The 20,473-nt window shown below is 36.8% G+C and overlaps 1 protein-coding gene across 1 annotated transcript in view; it reads right to left on the bottom strand.

The window, feature by feature from the left end:
• Nucleotides 1-1,391: 1,391 nt before the first annotated feature.
• The window catches only part of TM9SF2 (transmembrane 9 superfamily member 2), a 33,782-nt gene continuing 14,700 nt past the window's right edge, over nucleotides 1,392-20,473 (bottom strand). The window contains exons 8-17 of the mRNA XM_034418348.3: nucleotides 18,053-18,132; nucleotides 17,833-17,941; nucleotides 14,921-15,053; nucleotides 14,016-14,135; nucleotides 12,972-13,029; nucleotides 12,247-12,406; nucleotides 10,352-10,503; nucleotides 7,903-8,014; nucleotides 6,481-6,652; nucleotides 1,392-2,590 (exon numbers count right to left, since the gene is read on the bottom strand). Of these exons, the coding sequence (XP_034274239.1) occupies nucleotides 2,523-2,590; nucleotides 6,481-6,652; nucleotides 7,903-8,014; nucleotides 10,352-10,503; nucleotides 12,247-12,406; nucleotides 12,972-13,029; nucleotides 14,016-14,135; nucleotides 14,921-15,053; nucleotides 17,833-17,941; nucleotides 18,053-18,132 (1,164 nt within the window). The 3' untranslated portion in view covers nucleotides 1,392-2,522. The remainder of the gene's footprint in view (nucleotides 2,591-6,480; nucleotides 6,653-7,902; nucleotides 8,015-10,351; nucleotides 10,504-12,246; nucleotides 12,407-12,971; nucleotides 13,030-14,015; nucleotides 14,136-14,920; nucleotides 15,054-17,832; nucleotides 17,942-18,052; nucleotides 18,133-20,473) is intronic.

The raw sequence follows: 20,473 nt of genomic DNA, 5'->3' as shown, positions 1-20,473 counted from the left end.
TGCAACACCCAGAAAAATACGGCATCCTTCACTTAATCCTCCAGGGAAAGATTGAAGGCAAATGAGGTCCAGGCAGAAGAAGAACATCATGGTTTCAAAACCTAAGGGACTGGTTTGGACAAAACTCAGCAGCACTTTTTCATGCGGCTGTTGACAAAAATAGGATTGCCAACATGATCGCCAACCTCCAATGACGGATATGGCACAACAAGAAGACGACTTTTCTATGGCTTCCTAGCACATGCTAGGGCCCACATTTCACCTGCTATCCTCTTGAAATATTCTAGAGTACACAAGGAACCATAACTCCTGGTTGAGAACTGCTGCTTTTTAAGATACAAGATCGGCCCTGTTTCAAAATTTGCATGCTTTCAACACGGCTGGAACAGCCTACTTGAAATTCAAACTGAGGCACTTCGTGCTTGATAGAGATGCTTTGCATGTCTCTTTTTTTTCTCCTGCATAGCATTTTTACTGGAAGCCTCCTTGAGAAATGAAAGAAATGTCTTCAGTCCTGCATAAATATAAAAGGACCTTCCCTTATTCAAGGCCCTTAAACTACAATAGCTTCCTGCATTTCCCTTTGCTTCACTCACTCATTCATATAAAGAGTTTGAGGGAGGGTAAGCAAAAAAAAAAAATCAAAACAAAACAAAAAACAAGCACAGGTAGTCCTCAACTTACGACCATAATTGAGCCCAAATTTTTTGTTGCTAAGTGAGACTAAGTGAATTTTGCCCCATTTTACGATCTTGCCACATTTGTTAAGTGAATTGCTGTAGTTATTAAGTTAGTAACGCAGTTAAGTGAATCTGGCTTCCTCATTGACTTTGCTTGTCACATGACCAAGGACACTGCAACCGTCATAAATGTGAGTCAATTGCCAAGCATGTGTATTTTGATCATGTGACCATCGAGATGTTGCAACAGTTGTAACTGAAAAATGGTCATATCACTTTTTTCAATGCCATTGTAAATTTAAATGGTCACTAAATGAACTGTTGTAAATCAAGGACTACCTGTAGTCAAGAGATCTATTCTGCCAGAGGAGTCTTCCATTTAAAATTATTCTCTGACTCCACGGAAACCTGACATACAAATTTGAATATATTAAAGGAATTCTTTAAGCCAGATACTTTATGCTAGCATTCTCAATCAAGGATGCTGCTTCACTTTTATAGCAGCTAAAACCAACATCCAGCCCTGGTATAACTACACAAATAATTTTACTAAAAGAGGACCCAAGCTGCAATAACAATTATTTAGCAAATATTTAGACTGGCTGTTAAAAAATCTGAGGAACGTTGGCATGGCTTGTTAAAATCTGTAAGGTATTCTGGATTGAACATTTGTGTAAATGGAAGCTTACAGGACCAAATTAAAAATTCAGGTTATTAACAAAAGATATTTTATTGGATTTTAATATTCACACATCAGTTTATACTCTTTAGAAATACTAGAAAAAAAAACTTAGAGTGATCTGTTGAAACATGCAATTACATGGCAACAGGTGTGCTCTTCTAGAAAACATGCAAAGATTATTAACAGGTAAATTGCTCAACTCAGACAACTCAACACAGTAAACAAGTTTCCACTGCAATTTTCAGAGATGCAAGTGGATTAATTTTAATTCATCTAACAAATTTACTTCTTTAATTGAAGCAAAGTTCTATTTTTTTAAAAAAATCCATAGTCCATTCTGCATAATATGTATCATTAAAATCTGCAGGGAACACAATTGGTAATACATCTTGCAGATTTTTCCATCATATTATCCACTCTTAATTTAGTTATGTAGTGGATTAAGAGAGAGACTATAGTATAGTTATGAAATGTCATTTTTAAGTAGTGCATGAATATTACATTTATGTAGCATGATTTACTCAAAAAACATAACCCAATCTACATATTTAAAACTTATCAATATATTTCTATTTACAGGATTTTATTTATTTATTTATAATGGGTAATAATCAACTGAACATAGCTCATTTATTATGAATTGTTTAGGTTGCATAATTTAGGAGGCACAGAATCTCAAAGGCCAACACCACTAGAACCAAACAGAATCGGGGGGGGGGGGGAGATGGATTTATGGCCATGGCTTCATATGAAACAAAAACATTCAAACTACAAGCAATACACTGAGTCAACCTTCAGAAGCATGATAGAAATAAGTTCTTTACTTTGAAAAAATAATCAATCCCATTCAGCAAACCTAGAAAACTTTATTTACAACTATTCTTTCAGAAGAATTATTAAATCCTGCAAAGCAGCACTTATAACCAGTCATTAGAATTTAAAAGTCCCAATATAACAATATTTACAAATGCATACATTTATATTCAGTCTTCATTAAGAATACGAAGTGAAAACAGATTGCAAAATTACAATACAAATATTTGAATGAGAGAAAATGTATATTTATCATTCAGAAAGTACTAAGTACTTTCGATAAAGCTTACATTCTTTTCCAAAATCATGTACTTAAATTAGTTTGATAGTGTCTGCATTGAGTATCTTCAATCAACTTTTACCACACTGTATATCTTGGTCACAAACCAAAAGCAAGCGAAAAATCCAATTGTTCCTGTAAATAACAAAAAACTGCATCAATATTCATACCTGGTCATCTTACACTAATAAAATAGGCCACAAAAATCTATAATTTTGCACATTAGCGTGTCTATTTTAATGCTTTCTCTCTTACAGTACATCGTGATTACTTTTTCAGGAATCATTTATATTTAGAGCCACAACATTAAATTGGCACAGTGCCAAAGACAGCTTGCTTGCCATATAGCAGAGGTGTCAAACTTGCGGTGTCATGTGACATATCAGGACTTTTTCCCCCTTTGCTAAACCGGGCGGAGCACATGATGCAACCGGTCTGCGGGCCATGAGTTTAACACCCCTGCCATATAAACTGAGCTCTATCTGCATTTCCTGAAAGAGGAAGTTTTGTGGAGCAAGAATGCAGACCATCTGTCATTAAAGTTAAACCTCTCCCCACATCTGGAGGAGGATGAGGTAAAGATAGCACAGGGATTTTTGCTTTGGAAAAAAATAACCATTTAGATAGGAATGTGCATTAATGACTTTTCTTCTTTCTGTGGTGCATTTCCATGTATAGATTAGAAAACTGAATATGTACCCTCAGCTTTCCATACATTCTTCTGCCTGAGCATGAAAACAATCCTTTTTCCACTCTTTTTTAAAAAAAATGTTCATTTAACAGAACAAGAGGAAAAAAGAGAAAATAGTAAAAAGAAAAAAAAGCTATCTATAGGCAGGTTTTCATATTATTTATAGCCTGAAATATTAAATTGCATCTCTTATTGTTAGTTAGAAGCATCATACTTTCTTTTGTAAATATTCTTGTTACTTGGCAGCTTTATTCTCGGGTCCTGATTTATCTTTACTAAAGCTACCTTCTTACATTTTAACTTTTGAAGTTGGAAAGTGCAATTTATAGTTGTTGTCATAACCACACCCCAAAGTGTCAACCTATCCCTATTTCTTCAGAATTAAGATCTCCTAAATTTACAGGCGCTTGCATCCAATGTGTCCTTGGTTACTGTTTTAAAGTATCAGCACCCACTGAATTTGGGAAGAAACCATTTTTGTCATGTATTCAAAAAAAATGAAAGAAAATTTATGTTGCTGTGGCAAAATTCTGTAAAATTGGTAAGGCACCACAGAAAAGCTAGCCCAAACACTCAGAAGGGTGGAACGGCCTTGCTTAGAGTCAGCTTGCCTGAAAAAAAAGGTAACATACAAAAATAGAACTATTTCATCTCTGGAAGCAGAAACCTGAGTCAGTACAAAAACCAGTGGTGGGATTCAAGTAATTTAACAACCGGTTCTCTGCCCTAATGATTTCTTCCAACAACCAGTTTGCCAAACTGCTCAGAAAGTTAACAACCGGATCTCCCGAAGTGGTGCAAACTGGCTGAATCCCACCACTGGGAATAACCCTAATGAAATAAGATCATCTCTGCAGAGAAAATGAGATTTGGAAAAGAGGCAAAGAGATGGTCCTGGCTTTTAAAAGAATTGTGGATAAATATATGCATGGTTTGGTTCCTGATTTCACAATTTTTGGCTGATATATACTTCTATACTATAATGCATATCACTGACCAGTTCTTGAAACAAAAAGCTATTCTAGAGAGAAACAACATTTGATAGCTGTTCATGGTTGAAAAAATAACCAGCTGCTCAGGTAAACTACTACTGGTTTAAAGTATCAAACAACTCTTTGAAATACAAGCTGCTAAATAGTTAAAAGATGCCAATATACATTTCTGTGCATTTCAGATCTCCTTCACAGAATATGTACAAATTCTAAATCCTGTTTCATATAGCAGAGAGTAATGAGTAAATTATTAATTTCAGAATAAGATGATTAAGGACAAGCACCATTTCCTTTTGTTCCTGAAAGGCCTCATATGTCATATACGTTTAACGGCAGTTTGGAGGGTTTGAAAATTCACAATAGTTTTACGCATTATAAATATTTCAGCAAAAACTGAATGATATCGCATTGATTTTTTTTTTTCATATTAGCTCAGCCACTGATGTTGAACAGATTCATTTACTATGTCAAAGACACAGTTGTGGACCTAGCTGTGAATCGGATTTGTCGCGTAGCTTCCAGCAACTTGCTTGCTGTGTCAGATCAATGACCCAGAATGCCATATGAGAAGCAAATGCCCCAAGCATGTGCTCTACTGCAGTGACAGCAGGGCACCATCAAAACCCTTCTTGAGGCTGACCATTTTAAACAGATGAGTAAGCAGCAATATAATCATTTGGATACAGCAATTAGGAGGTCCTCGGTTTGGCTTTTATATCAACTTGACAGGAACTTAAAATGCCTCTAGGACTGAATATCCTAGGATGTTTCATTTTAGCCTTGTGAAATTTATGATGTGCTTTTTGATATACAACCTTTTTTCCTCATGAACAATTGCAGGTGGGTTGTGGGAGCAAAAATTCCATTATATGAATTGGTATTTAATTCAGTATGGTGAAATAGCAGAAGATTCACTGTTGCCAAGTCTCTTGTGGTACAAAAGCAAAAAGGTGTCCACAGGTGTAATCGAAAGAGGCAAAAAGCAACCCCATAATGTAATCAAAATTTGGCCCATTTATTATGTGCATCACCCATAGAAAACAGGCAAAGCTTCAATCACACCACCATATTGCCATCTTGACTTTTTAGTTTACCATACTCTACAGATACCCTTAGCTTGAGCAAAGACCCAACATAAAATCTGAAAAAAAGATTTTTTTCCCCCTTCTAAGGGAGTCAAATTAGCTTCTTTTACACTTCTAAGTATTATTACATTCGCCTGGCAAAATTACATTTTAATAATGCCTTTTGCAAAGCAGTGTGTATCCATTTAAATACAGGACATATTATCAGTTTACTTTCAAATATTCGTAACTCTAAAAATAAAGTTTGGGAGTATGCTACACTGTAAGAGAAAAGGAATTTACATTTACCAAGTCAAAAGTTAAAGAGATAGCATTAACTTACCTTTCAAGAATTGCCTGCACATAGCAACTAACAGAGCAGATGCAATACAGTACAGAAGCAAGTCAAGGTATGAACACTAAAGCATATTAACTACAATGGAAGATATCCTAACACTACAGGTAGTCCTCAACTTACAACAGTTCATTTAGCGACTGTTCAAAGTTACAATGGCACTAAAAATAGTTATGACTTTTTCACATTTACAACCATTTGAGGATCTCCATGGTCATGTGATCAAAATTCGGCCACTTGGCAACTCACTCGCTTATGACGGTTGTAGGATCCTGGAGTCATGTGATTCCCTTTTGTGACCTTCTTTTAAGGAAAGTCATTGGGGAAGCCAGATTCACTTAACTGTATTAGTAACTTAACAACTGCAGTGATTTACTTAACTGTTGCAAGAAAGGTCGTAAAATGGGGGAGGGGGGAGGAAATCACTTAACAAATGTTTTGTTTAGCAACAGAAATGTTGGGCTCAACTGGGGTCGTAATTCGAGGACTACCTGTATTGCAGGAGATTTGAGGAACCATTCCCACACAGAAATTATCAAGCTATTGTGTTTTTAGGGGTTCTTCTTTAATGGAACAAAAATTATTTAAAATATTTCATAACTTTAGACATGACAGCTATTACATGTATTGTGTGATACAGCCCAGACTGTAAAACAAGAACAAAAATGAAAAGTGGCTATTTGACAGCCAAATTAAAAATCTTGAGAATCTAAACTTAAAAGCATAAATACTAATTTATCCCTGGCCTGATTTCAGAAGATGTGATCCCCAGCACAAGTATGCAGAATTTCTAGATTACATATAGGGCTTTAAATGAAATAAAAATGTTTGATACACAGTGTCTGGCTTCATCACGTCCTTCGTTTCAAATTAGTTACCAGTTTAGTGTTTCTGCAGGCATTTTGTATATCAAGCAACATTACCTGTAAAAAGGAAGAAGATCAGGACCATTATCATGGTGTAGCCAAAGTACAAAATGGTGCTTGCTGTACCCGTAATCTGAAGCTTAGAAAAGAAGTAATGCACTGCATATATTAGAAAATAAACAGCAGTAAAACCACTCGTAAGAAAGGAGCGCCACTGCCAGTGGTAGTCCTACAATAAAGAGGGAAACAGGTTAGAAATGCTTCTAAAAATACAGAGCTCTCGGGTGCAGTTAAATCTATTTTATATATCACATTCCATTTCATGTTATGCTGAACATGCCTCTTTTTAGAACTTTTTAAGAGGTTTAAGAGGACACCACCATCTGCAATTATCGTGTTAAGACACGTTCTCAGTTATAGCTAAATGTAGCATTAAAGGGGTGAACATTTTAGAATACTTCTATAACAGTGAAGGAATGTTGATCAGAGATGAAAGCAAGAATGAGTGATTATTCATGACATAGAGTTAGAGGCTTTTCCTGCCTGTGAAACTGTAATCCATGATTGAGAATATATCCTCTTCTATATAATACTTTGCTAATCTGTATTTGGGGTTCTTGGTTTAATTGGCAAAACAAAACAAAATATATCTTGGATGTTGTTTATTAAACAGTTTCAACTATGACAGACAATTTCTGATTCTCTGTTCTTCTGTTCTAGTAAGATCATAAAAGGTATGGTTCATACACAAATCTAAATCTGGTTTACAAATCTAATGTGGTTTGTTTCTGGTTTGATATGTGAATCTAGGAGTGTTTTAGTGTTATGTGCAAACCAGATTGTATTAATCTCACCAAGCCGTAATAAAATCTGGTTTAGGATATTTGAACAAAGCCAAACTAAAACTATTCTTTTATATCCGTGGAATATAGTATTCAAGTTCAGTGATTAAGCATTCATTCTGCAGATATTTTTCCCAGCTGCTAAGAACAAACTTCTTGGTACTTGGGAAATATTTTTCCCTTCCCCCCATCTCTAAACTGATTTTGTAGCTTTTATAATTCTTAAATCTTAAATTTGAATTTGTATTCCAACGTTTAATCCTATTTATTGGATATTCTGCTTTAATTTGTCTTTTAACTTTTGTATTTTCTGTTTCTTATTGGTGTGAGCTGCCCTAAGTCCTTTGGGAGAAGGGTGGCATACAAATCCAATAAATAAATAAATAAATAAATAAATAAATAAATAAATAAATAAATAAATAAATAAATAAATAAATAAATAAATAAATAAATAAATAAATAAATAAATAAATCCTTGTTATTTTTTTCTAGCCCCACAACACTGTCCCTATGGTAAGTCTTTAAATTCTCCTTCTGGGAGACAGTCAGTAGAAAATGCATCCTCTTTTCTTATCTTATTTTAATTAAACACAGCAAAACATAGATTACTTTGTGACAACCTATTTGGGAAACTTACCTCTGCACATAAATGGAAATAGCAAAGTAGAATAGTAGCTTCAGAACATGTAATAACCAAAATAATGAACACCAGAAACAAGAAGCCAAACATGTAATACATCTGATGAGACCTGGAAAACAGAAGTTTAAATTAAATAGGATCCATACTGTGACAAGCAAGCTCTTGGCCTTTGACATCTGAACTTCCTGATGAATGTGACTTTGCTTTTGGCCTCTCCTGATGAGATAACAGGCGTTTCATCCAGGTGATCTGGTTGTTGTTTAATCTGTTATAGCTTTGACTTTGCTTTGTATTCAGTTCCTTAGCTGACTTGCCTTTGTTGTTGTTGTTGTTTGTACAATATTATCACATTTGATTCTACAGAATGCTGTCATTCTTGTTTCTGGTGTCTTGTGTTTGCTTTCTCTGTTCTTTTTGAGCTATGCTGATTTAAGTGGTTGGTCGAAGTATAGTTTTTCCTTTATCTCTTGTGGCTAGCAACCCACAAGCCTAACCATTAAGGTATACAGGCCTCACAAAGAGTAGCCACGTGCTCTTTCTGCTTGGGAGCTTTGCCATTTTTCCCAGTTTCCATCTGTAAAGCTTGGACTTTCAATCATGCTTTGCTTTATTAGATTTACATGCTACATGATATTTTATCCAACTAACAGTAACTTTTTGTTTTATTCCGTATTTCTTTTGATTTTCATTTATCTTTCTTACATTTTACCTCTTTGGGGTATACCTATGCCCCAATGTTTTCTCTTTCTTGTGGATGTGATACATTCCAGTATCTACTTTGGGTGAACAAGTTCTGTTTGTCAAACTGGTTCACTTATTTCCCTGTATGTTCAAAGTTATAATCACATCCATTATTATTTCAAACTGATTAGAATATCGTTACATCATGATAGGAGCCTGGTGGCGCAGCAGACTAAACTACTGTTAAAAGTAGCATTTAGCTGCCTGCAATTACTGCGAGTTCAATTCTCACCAGGCTCAAGGTTGACTCAGCCTTCCATCCAAGGAAGGTAAAATGAGGACCCGGTTTGTGGGGGCAATAAGCTGACTTTGTATAAAATAGAACACCGCTTGGGGGCCCCCAAAAAAGCCCTACTAAGCAGGTATACACAAAAGTATGAAGGCTATTGCTTAATGCATTGTAAGCCGCCCTGAGTCTCCGGAGAAGAGCAGCATATAAATCAAACTAATAATAAATGATATTATGCAACACGGGGTGGGGACTGATATTAGTTATAGCCTTGTAAATATATAAATTTATTATATATATTGTGGACACCTGCTGTTGGGTGAAAAGCATTTCAACAGGTTGTTTCTGATTATATAAGCACTTTTTGAAACTCACTTGCAATTTACTGGTCTAGGGATTCTGACTGGAAGAATCTTCCCCATGATCATTGTAACTATTTCATGGTTAAACTGAACTAGAAACTGGGGATCATAAGGTCTAATCCTACTCTAGGCACAAAGCCAGCTGGGTGACTTTAGGCCAGACATTCTCTTTCAGCCTTAGGAAGCAAGCAATAGCAAACCATTTCAAAAAAAACAAAAACACTTGTCTAAACAGTTACTGGACAAAGATTCAAAGACACCAATTTATTTCTTTTTCTGTTTAGAAGAAGGCAGAACATCATCCTGCAGAGACCTTAAAGCCTTAGAATAAGTTTTTCTAGATTGTTTTAATAAAGTAACATGCATTGTTTTGGGGTATGTGTAGTTAAACGTATCAACATTCATCAAATGTTGATAGCGATAGCAATAGCACTTAAGACTTATATACTGCTTCACTGGGTCCTCATTTTACCAACCTCGGAAGGATGGAAGGCTGAGTCAACCTTGAGCCAGTGGGAATCAAACTATTGAACTGCTGGCAGCTGGCAGTCAGCAGAAATAGCCTGCAGTACTGCATTCTAACCACTGCGCCACCACTGATAGCACTTGATCCTGTGATGGTGGTTCTGACTAAGACCATAGCTGATGGGCAATTCATAAGAAAATCAGTTTATACTAATTCCTACAATGCCATTCTATTTAAAGTGCTGCAAAAACAAGGAATAAGCCTCATTTATTCGGTTCTAGGAAGATCATCTACCGCTGCTCTAATTATCTGCATCCATTAAAATGGCACTGATTTGTAAATTAAGTAAACGTCTATGAATTTTAAAATGCACAAATATAAAAACACTCAGATAAGTTAGATTTGCATCACATCAGAACATTCAAACCACTGGGAACCAGGTGTATTGTAACATTCAGGGTCTCCAACAGATTCTTTTATATGAATCGGTCCTTTAAGTTATCACTATATAGCAAACATATCTGTATGAGTAACATGTTCACAACAGTTTTCTTTGCCCACCAGACCCGACAGAAAAATGCAAGAGAGAGGTGCAAACCTAAAACAAACAAAAAAATAGTTATGCACTACAATGTATTCAAAACTCACCATATGCTATTAAGAATGAAAAAAAGCTGAATGAAGATGCATCCAAAGGGCAGAATGCCTCCCATAACAATTCCAGGAAGTGGTTTTGTATAAAATGATTGTTCTGGAATCTGGCGAGGAATCTGATTCGTACGGACTGGATGTTCTATGGCCTTTAGAGGTATTAAAAAAAAAGGGGGGGGGGAGGAATTGGTTCTCAATAATTTCAGCTGTATTTCACACAATCTAAAGTAATGTTTCTCAGCCTCAACAGTTTGAAGATATGTGGAGTTCAACTGCCAGAAATCTCCAACTAGTATGCTGGCTGGGGAATTCTGGAAGTTGAAGTTCATTCATTTTCAAATCACTAAGCTTGAGAAAGATTGATCTTAGAGCAGGGGTGTCAAACTCATGTTATGTTGTGGCCCGCCAGTGGCCTGCGCGGATTGTTGCTGATCCTGACGACGAGGAGGCTGGTGTGGTGCTACGCCAGCAGCCTGTGCAGCTGGCACTCGAGTCAGACAGTGAGGAGGCTGAAGAAGATATGTGCCAGAGGCAGGGATTCAGTCAGGGCCTTCAGAACCTCCAGAGGCTCCTTTAAGTGAAGAGGATGAAGAGGAGGAGCCTCTTCTCAATGCACAGGCACGCAGAGCTGCCAAAAGGCAGGAGTGGTTTCTCAGGAGGAGGTCTCCTCGAGAGTAAGGCTTGAGGCTAATTGGCCACTCCCTTAGCCTACTTGAGAAAGAACACAGCTTGCAACAAGCTGCAAGAAACAACTTTAGTTCGCTAATCATCGTGTTGGGATTTCTCTGCAACTTTGCTTCTGGGCTTTCTGCCAACTCCAGTAAGACTCTGACTATCTTATCTGTGGAATTCTGTCAGGCTGCTAAGAATGCTTAATAACAGCCAGCATTTGCTAAAACTGTATTATTTGAGTAAACTAAGTTTTGTTCAGAGTTTGTGTGTGCTGTGTTCTTTGGGATCCTTAGCTGGGGCAGAACACGTTATCACAGCGGCATCACGTGATGTATTGGGACTTTCCCCCCCTTCGCTAAACCAGGTGTGGGTGTGCCAGCACACAACACATCGGGCCAGGAGTTTGACAGCCCTTATCTAGAGCAACAATCTGTTTAAAGCTAGTTACAATTGTATACATTCAAAATACAACAGAAAGTAAATTGAAACCAGAATTCCAACACAATTTATGTAATAAAATTGATCATGTTCAAAATAGCCTTGTCAAGTGAAATCTAAGTATCTGTCATAGAAATCTGATCATGCTTTATATTTATTTATTTTATTAATTTTTTATGCCACCAATCTCACTGATTCAGTGGCTCTGGGTGACAGATAAATAGGAAACTTAAAAGCAAGACAATGGGTGGTCTGAGCGTGGGGATCTTCTCTACCCTGTCAGCCACCCTCAACATAACACACCCGTGTTAGGGTCCAGGCCATGTAGCAGAGCCACGTTTTCAGGCTCTTCTAGAAGGCCAGGAGTGTGGGAGTGGACCTCACCTCCAGTGGGAGAATATTCCAGGGGCCGAGGCAACAGTAGAAAAGGCTCTTTTCCTGGATATTGCCAGCCCAAATTCTTTGGCAGAAAGGATGTAAAGTAGGCCTCTTCCGCTGGAACAATTGGCTAGACTTAGTCCCATTGAGGTGAGATCAGTCCTGAAGAAACCCTGCATACACACACATACACACGTGTGTGTATATGTGTGTGTGTGTGTGTGTGTGTATGTACTGGTGTGTGTGTGTGTGTGTGTGTGTGTGTGTGTGTGTGTGTGTGTGTGTGTGTCTATTATATATTAAAGCCTTTCATTTAGAGGCAACATGTTCTTGAGAGATGAGGCTCAGCACTTAATTTGCAAACAAGTCAAAGATACAAAATGTACTCGGGTAAAGCCACTTACATTCTTTGTAAAACCAAAGTAAGCCCCAATGAAAGTCAGTGGTACTGATATGCAAAACCAAAGTGCCAGAACAGCAACCAAAGTGCCAAATGGAATGGCGGCTGAGGACCCTTCTCCCCAAAGAATGAGATTCATGATGAAGAAATCTGCAAACACAATGCTAAAAGAGAGAAGATTTTAAAGCTGATGGAGTTCTATGTTACCGAAATCATATTACAGTTTGTCTAATGTAATGTTAAGCCACATTCACAGGCAGAACAGATCCGGCAAATAGGTCAAGGAAGTCTACTTCTCTTAATGGAATAGAACTGAACTCCAGCAGGAGTTGACATTTCAGCTAAATAGCTTCAAATGTCTGTCTGTCATCTCTGCACTTCAGGGGACAACTGCTTGCTGTGATTAAGCCAAAAGATGGAATACAGGAGCTGTATAGTGTATGACAACACATAAGGCCAACTATCCTGAGATCTGAAAAGCAGCCTAAGGAGTAGAACCAAGGGTCAGTGAGGAACAAGATTGTCTTATAAAGTATTTCTCCAGGTTGATATTGTTAAATCATTTCCCTGGTACAAATTAAACAAGACTTTTTTAGAAAAAAAAATATATATACACAGCTCTGGTGTATTATGATATGCAGATATATTGTTTATGTTTTTGAGGACTGACACATTTAAGGTGAGCTTATTTTATGTATAATTTAACATTAATGATAGGCATTTGCTTACCCAGGGCAAAGGAAAGCTGTTAGGAGAACGTTTGTCTTCCATTTCTCTCCCCCAAAAGCTATACAAAAATGAAGCCAACAAGGAAAAATACCAGTTAAACGTAGTTTGGAGGTATGCTCAAATACATTTGAATACGTTAGGCAAAAATTGAATTATTATGACTTTAAGGAAAGAATCATTTTCTTATCCTATTCTCCAATTTTAGCAATTCAAAGGGCTAATTTACTTGCCAGAGAAAATTATATTTTAAAGCCCATCTTATAACATAGCAAGAAAGAGAAAGAAGAAAATTTCAACATCACATCCAGTATTTAATATTTCTACTTAAAATTATTAAACTTTATTTCTGTTAGTTGGTTAATCATCACAGCTGCTGTTTGTACTTATTTATTTTATGGATGTTTTTATTGTTTTATAATTTTATAATTGTAAGCCACTCAAAGTCACTTGGTTGTGTTGGGCAGCTATAGAAATTGAATGAATGAATAAATAAATAATTTAAATAACTCTTAATTTTTTATTTGTGGATAGTGAAATTCAGTCTCAACTGTTTTCAATAAAATGGCTTACAAGCACAATGTACTCCTTCCATAGCGTATCTACTAAAATAAAAATAATCACTGATCAAGAACCTCAGCAGAGTGTCATAAAGTATAAAGTGAATATGGTATTTTGCTTCTTTTCAAGTGACACCACACTAAAGAAAACAACAGAACAATGTAAGCATCGCATGTCAAACATAGTGCAACTTCAAAAGCCATCAACAACTTCATTTTCATACCTAATAGTGGTCACTTTCCACAGCTTTCCCTTCCTTTCAAATACATCAAAATGAGAACAACTGACAGAGAATTTCTACAAAATAACCCAGCCAACCTGAAAGTTTGCTAGCAGAACGATGTAAAGTGGCACACAGCCTTCAATCTGAAACATTTCTCCATCTTGCCAGAAGGCAAACATTACAGAAGAAAACACTGCTGCTGTGATGATAATTTACACTAATGAATTTAAGCGCTGTCAGATTAAATAAAGTTTTAAACTTACATTTGTAGAACCTGGCAGCAACATAACCTGCCGGAGTTCCAAGAAGCACCCACAAGACCACGGCACAAGTCATTAATGCACCTCGATTTGCAGGGGATAAAAATCCCAGACAAGCAAAAACTGTTAAAAGTAGACACACATTTGAAAGGTGATTAAAATTGGAATATTCAGCCCAGTTTCCTGAACAACACCTACTGGGCAGAATGGCTGCACATAATGGAACCATTTGTAAAACAGTATTTTTTCCAGATCTACAGCTAAAAACCTCCCAGAAAGATAATCAGTCCATAAAACAGTGTTATTTTTTTAACCCTGGCAACTACCTGGCACAGCAATTTAAATTTAAAAGATGTCCATGTTAAGAAACATTGCTTCTGTGACTACAGCTTAGAATACATATCAAGAAAAAAAAAGGGAGGAGAGATGGCAAGGAAAAAAGGCAAGATGGGTGGCACGCAAGTTAACTATTTTAAAAGGGTTTTGTTATATTCTCACAATGATTAGCTGACTTGTATAAAATTTAGGAATAAGAGACAGAAGGACCCGGTTTCTAGATATTAGCAAATATATGGAAGCACCTACAATTCCCCCACCCCGGCCTTCTGCACAAGACCAGGTCTTTCGTGGCACAAGGAGTGTTACTAGTAATCCTTAGCACCAAAGAGAGATTGCTAGCTTTGCAAATTAGTTGAAAGCAATTATTTGGGGGAAAAGATGACATAATTTTTTTTTTTTACAGTTCTAAATGTAGTTGTTTTTAAAATTGGTGGAAGGGCGATAGTAGAAAACGTCTACTTTCAAGGAGAAAGAAGAGCTTAAGAGCAGAGAGCATCTTGAAATCCTGCTTAAAAAGTTTAGATTTCGGAAATGAATCTATATTTTAACAGTATTCATACTGCACTTACATAATGTAACAAATGTCATAATTAAAATCTGAGTTCCAGAACCCAGAAAGACAGAAAGCAGCATTCCTTTTCGTGGGGGTCTAAATATGTCACCGTGAACCAATTTCCAGCCAAATTCCTCCTGAGCATCTTCCTGAAAAGAAAATAATCAGATTAGGATATGACAATGATCTGGCTGATTCATGTAATTATAGGTTTCCCAACTCTGTTATTTATTATACTTTATTAATCTATCCTTTTCAGATATGCAATATTTTATTTATTCAGTCTCAATAATGTTTCAATTTATTCAATGAGTGCTATAAATAAAACCATCCTAATCATTTCACATAATCTTCCAAAATGATGGGAAATACAAGCTTCTCCAAGCATTCAAAAGCATGCATCAGAAACCTATCATATATGAATCTCAGACTTTTCTATTAACCTGTAAAGATAAAAATTTTCAACTTGTCCTACAAGCAAGAATGTGACTTTCCACAGTAAATAGCTATACCTGGGACACAAATCATTGTACTTTCCCCTAGCACTGATACTCAGCATGTGTTTGGCCTCATTCCAGAATCACAATTTTTAATGATGTACGCCACCCTGGGTCACTTGTTGAGATGAGCGGTTATAGCAATCAATCAAATCAATCAATAAACAATTTGAGGTCCCCAAGGATGGTGGACTTCTGTGTATCTGCAAATATGTTCTTCAGTCCACACAGGGATCCTATTCCATGTACTTTTTCTCCTTTTTCCTGATTTGCATATGAAATCTGATTTGTACAATTCTATCAAGTACAATTCTCCTGCTCTCACATTTGCAGCTCAAATAACTTAGGGAGGTCCCTTCTAAGCCACTCACCCACTATACAACTGTGGACTACGCCAGGGGTTCCCAACACTAGGCCATGGCCCACTACCAAGCCATGCCCATTTGGAATTGGGCCGCATGTGTGGTTAGCTGAGCACATCTGCATGCATGCACAACTTGTGTTGAGTTGCTTTGCTAGCTGGCAGGCAATTGCACATGTGTGTGGCAGCCTGCCACTCATTCAAGTCAAGCTGTGCACCTATGTGCTGGCCCACCACTCACGCAAGAGCTGGGTGCATGCACCAGCCCACTGCTTGCGTGGCCCAGTTCCCTCCTCCCCCCCCTCTGCTGGGCTGCAAAGGTTGGGGACCGCTGGGCTATGCTCTCTCGTATCTGACCATTCACTAGGCAACATTTCTTCAGTCTCCCAGAATCATTCCCACATACCATTACAGACTGTTTGTTTCCAGCATGCATGATTTACACTTTTGCTTGTGTTTGGGAGGAGATGCGCTTCTATGAGTATATCCAGGTTGCATTCTTACTGTTAAATATTCCATTTGTATCTGGTTTTATACTCAAACAACAGTCAAGAAACCTGTTTCATTTAGGAATATGTCTGCTTATATATGCACAAATATGAGATTTGATTTTCGGAGCCCAGACCTCATTTCTATTTCCTTACAAGCAGAAATCGTTAACAATTGGGAAATTGTTAGCTTCATTTGAGTTTGTCTTCTGGTAAACTGGTCACATTCTCCATGGTGGTTGAATTTCAACCTTTCAAATGGGCCCACCAGTTTCCCTAAATTGTGGACACAACATAACCATAAACTAACTCTCAGATATTATTTAATAAGCATAGCAAAAAAGGAGATTGTTCTTCAAATGACTAATTTCATTTCTTAAAAATTATATCTATGACAAAAAGTAACCAAAAGGTACAGGAGAGAAGAAAGATGTTTCCAACTGACACATCCTGCCGTGTTTTTTTCACAGCTGAAGGGGATGATGGTGCAACAAACAATATATTCTCTATTAATATCTGCTATTAATAAGTTTTGATACTGAATCACACCCACGGAAGAATCTGTATTACTATTTTTCTTTAAGAATTAAATATTACACAAAATTCTATTACTAAAGTTTACTGTTAAACAAGTGCATTTATGCAATTTGAGAACAGCTACAATACAATCAACATTATTTGCCTCTATACAACTGAGCTGACCTAAAATGAAGTTAATTGGACATAGTCCACATAACAGTGTGATTGCAAATATATTTATGAAGAACAGAGTCTCACCGAGGAAAAAGCACTCATATTATGTTAGAACTATTAATTAGGAGTATTAAATGTATAACATGCTATTGTATGTCATCTAATCTATCAGGGTGGTTAACCCTAAAGCCCCTTTTTTGCAGCTTTCAGAAAGCACATCATTAAATTTCAACAATAAATAACTGAGAAACAGTAATGCAATTTCCTGGTGTTTGGGGTAGAAAAACAAAAAGCTTTTGTTTAAGCCTTACACACCAAAGCAGACACCCATCTCTGAAAAAAACACTAATCTGATTTAATGCTACACTTTGTAGACTTTGTACACTTTGACTCACTGGAGAAGAGCCTAATGCTGGGAAAGATTGAGGGCAAAAGAAGAACGGAACATCAGAGAATGAAATGGCTGGATGGAGTCACTGAAGCAATAGGCGTGAGCTTAAATGGACTCCAGAGGATGGTAGACAGGAAGGCCTGGAGGAACGTTGCCCATGGGGTCGCGATGGGTTGGACTCAACTTCGCAACTAATAATAACAACAACACTTGGTAGTCCCTGTAAAAAAATGTGGTTGCATCCACTTGGATTACTTCAACAAGTCGTCATTTGTCCTTCAGCTATGAAAATAAATTAAATACCTAATATACAATGTGAGACCTTGCTGCTTTAAAATTTCTCACAAAGAGATGGAGGGAGGGAGGGAGGGAGGGAGGGAGGGAGGGAAGGAAGGAAGGAAGGAAGGAAGGAAGGAAGGAAGGAAGGAAGGAAGGAAGGAAGGAAGGAAGGAAGGAAGGAAGGAAGGAAGGAATTTTTCAAAACAATTGTATACTTACTGTAGAATCCATTTGGTTATATCTTGCAATGTCCTTATGCAGAGTTCTTAGCATAATCATAGCTACCATTCCAGAGAGGAAAAGGACAATCACCAGTGAATTCATTATACTGGAAAACAAGGCAACCTGCTATTAGAATTCTTCATTTTTATATCTATCTATAAAATTGTTTTGAATTATAATTTTTTTTTTAAATTACCTAAATTAAAGTAGGCCGTACCTGAACCACTGTATGTGCGTGTGGGACATGGATTCTAAAATGTAATCCCATCTGGATGCCCACCTGATTTCCTTATTTTCCTGAAAAAATAAGTTATCCATCTTAAAATTTTAGAAATAGATTTCTGGGTTTTCAGAGAATAGAAAATATTGGACATAGCAAAAGAACAAATGAAAATCATTTTTTTCAGGATTTCAAAAACTTTACCTACTAGTAGGTTTTAATCTTTGTCACTCCCAAAATTCTGTCAGAATTCATGCTGGTCCAAACCATTAAAGACCCATTTCTAAACAGACCAGCCGGTGCCATAAAAGGTTTTATAGATAACAGCCAGTATCTTAAATTGTTCCAGAAGTACATTGGAAGCAGCACAATTTGCAAAGCAAAATATAATGTGGATGTATCAAGGACACAAAGACAGAAAAATATTGAGGTTTTATTGTACTTATTATCACAAAATAGGGTTATGGTTCTAATTTCTGAGATGGGCAGCCATAGAGATCGATTGAGTGAATGAACAAACTGATGAATGAATGAATGAATATTTTTTTTAATTTGATTTATATGCCGCCCTTCTCCGGAGACTCAGGACGGCTTACAATGTGTTAAGCAATAGCCTTCATACTTTTGTATATTTATACAATGTCAGCTTATTGCCCCCACAAACTGGGTCCTCATTTAACCTACCTTAGAAAGGATGGAAGGCTGAGTCAACCTTGAGCCTGGTGAGATTCGAACTTACAGTAATTGCAGACAGCTGGTGTTAATCACAATGCTTTTTAGTCTGCTGAGCCACCAGTGAGTGAATGAATGAATGGCGCTTAATCAGATTCACCATTCACTGCCCTTCAGGCGTCTCTTCTCCCGTTTGATCTCCCTTATTTATACAAATCCATCTTGTAAACTAATCCTGGATCAGGCAGTCCTACTCACGGTCATTCATACCTTGGTCACTGCCTGGTTTGACTACTATAAAATGCTCTACACAGGGATGCTCTTGAAGATCATTGGAAGCTGCAAATAGCTGAGAATGCAGCAGTGCAGCCAATTAATAGGCACGCCACTACTTTGTGAGCTGCCTACCCCCTAGAAAGCTTTTAGTTGCAATTCAAAGTGCTGGTTACCATATATAAAGCCTTTCATGGCACATGTATTGCTTACTATTTCTGCCCATCCCATAAGATTTGACTGGATGGGTGTGCTCTGGGCCCCTTGTATAAAACTATTTACTTGGAGAATCCCAGGAAGTGTCATAGTGCAGAATACCCTAGAGATGTTGAATGTTCTAATCCTGCTGGCCTTTTATATAGTCTTGAAGATCAGACTTTTCCTCCAGCTATTGAGCCAATTCACTGGGTGAGCCTGTTTGCAACAGCTAAAATGTTTATGCCTTGTATTTTTTCTCTATTGATTTTACATTGCTGGTTGGTTTTGATTTTAGTCTAATCTTAGCATCTGGAGTCACAATTTGCGAGTTTGGTGACCACATAAATAAACTACAGGTAGTCCTCGACTTACAATCATTTGTTTAGTGACTGTTTGAAGTTACAACAGCACTGAAAAAAAGTACTTATGACTGTTTTTCACACTTATGACCACTGCAGGATTCCCACGGTCATGTGATCAAAATTCAGATGCTTGGCAACTGGTTATATTTATATAGATGGTTGTCCCAGGGTCATGTGATCACCTTTTGGAACCTTCTGACAAGCAAAGTCAATGGTGAAGCCAGATTCATTTGACAACTGTGTTACTAACTTAACATCTTAAGTGAGTCACTGAACAACCATGGCAAGAAAGGTCGTAAAATGGAGCAAAACTCATTTGGCTTGATCCCATCCTCTCAGTTTTAATTGAATTCGGTTTTAATTGGGTTGTTTTTAAATCTTGGGCCGAAATTATTTAATTTTTTTAAAATTGTTTTTAAATTTTATATGCAATGTTTTATCTTGGCTGTACACAGCCCTGAGTCCCGCAGGAGAAGGGCGGTATAGAAATAAAATTAAATAAATAAATAAATAAATAAATAAATAAATAAATAAATAAATAAATAAATAAATAAATAAATAAATAAATAAATAAATAAATAAATAAATAAATAAATAAATAAATAAATAAATAAATTTAACGACTATCTCAGTTAGCAATGACATTTTGGCCTCAATTGTGCTCATAAATCGAGAATTACCTGTATATAAATTAAGACAGAAACAGAGTATGTACAAAATTCAAGGTTAAAATATATTGTCTCCTAAGTCATAATGTGGCTAGGCTGGTGTACTATCTGGACCAAAACCATAATTAATTATGGCTGAGCACCGTAACCATGATTTCTTTTCATGAGTTATTCTACAGCAACTTATGTGGATCATGATATGTGATATCCAAGAATGAATGGGAGCCAACTTGTACTTTTTCCCA

The sequence above is a fragment of the Pantherophis guttatus genome, chromosome 5 (genome assembly GCF_059756535.1).
Source record: "Pantherophis guttatus breed Tessera chromosome 5, ASM5975653v1, whole genome shotgun sequence".
Classification (NCBI taxonomy): Eukaryota; Metazoa; Chordata; class Lepidosauria; order Squamata; family Colubridae; genus Pantherophis; species Pantherophis guttatus.
Note: the sequence above shows the minus strand (reverse complement) of the source record. Positions and strands in the feature narration are given on the sequence as shown.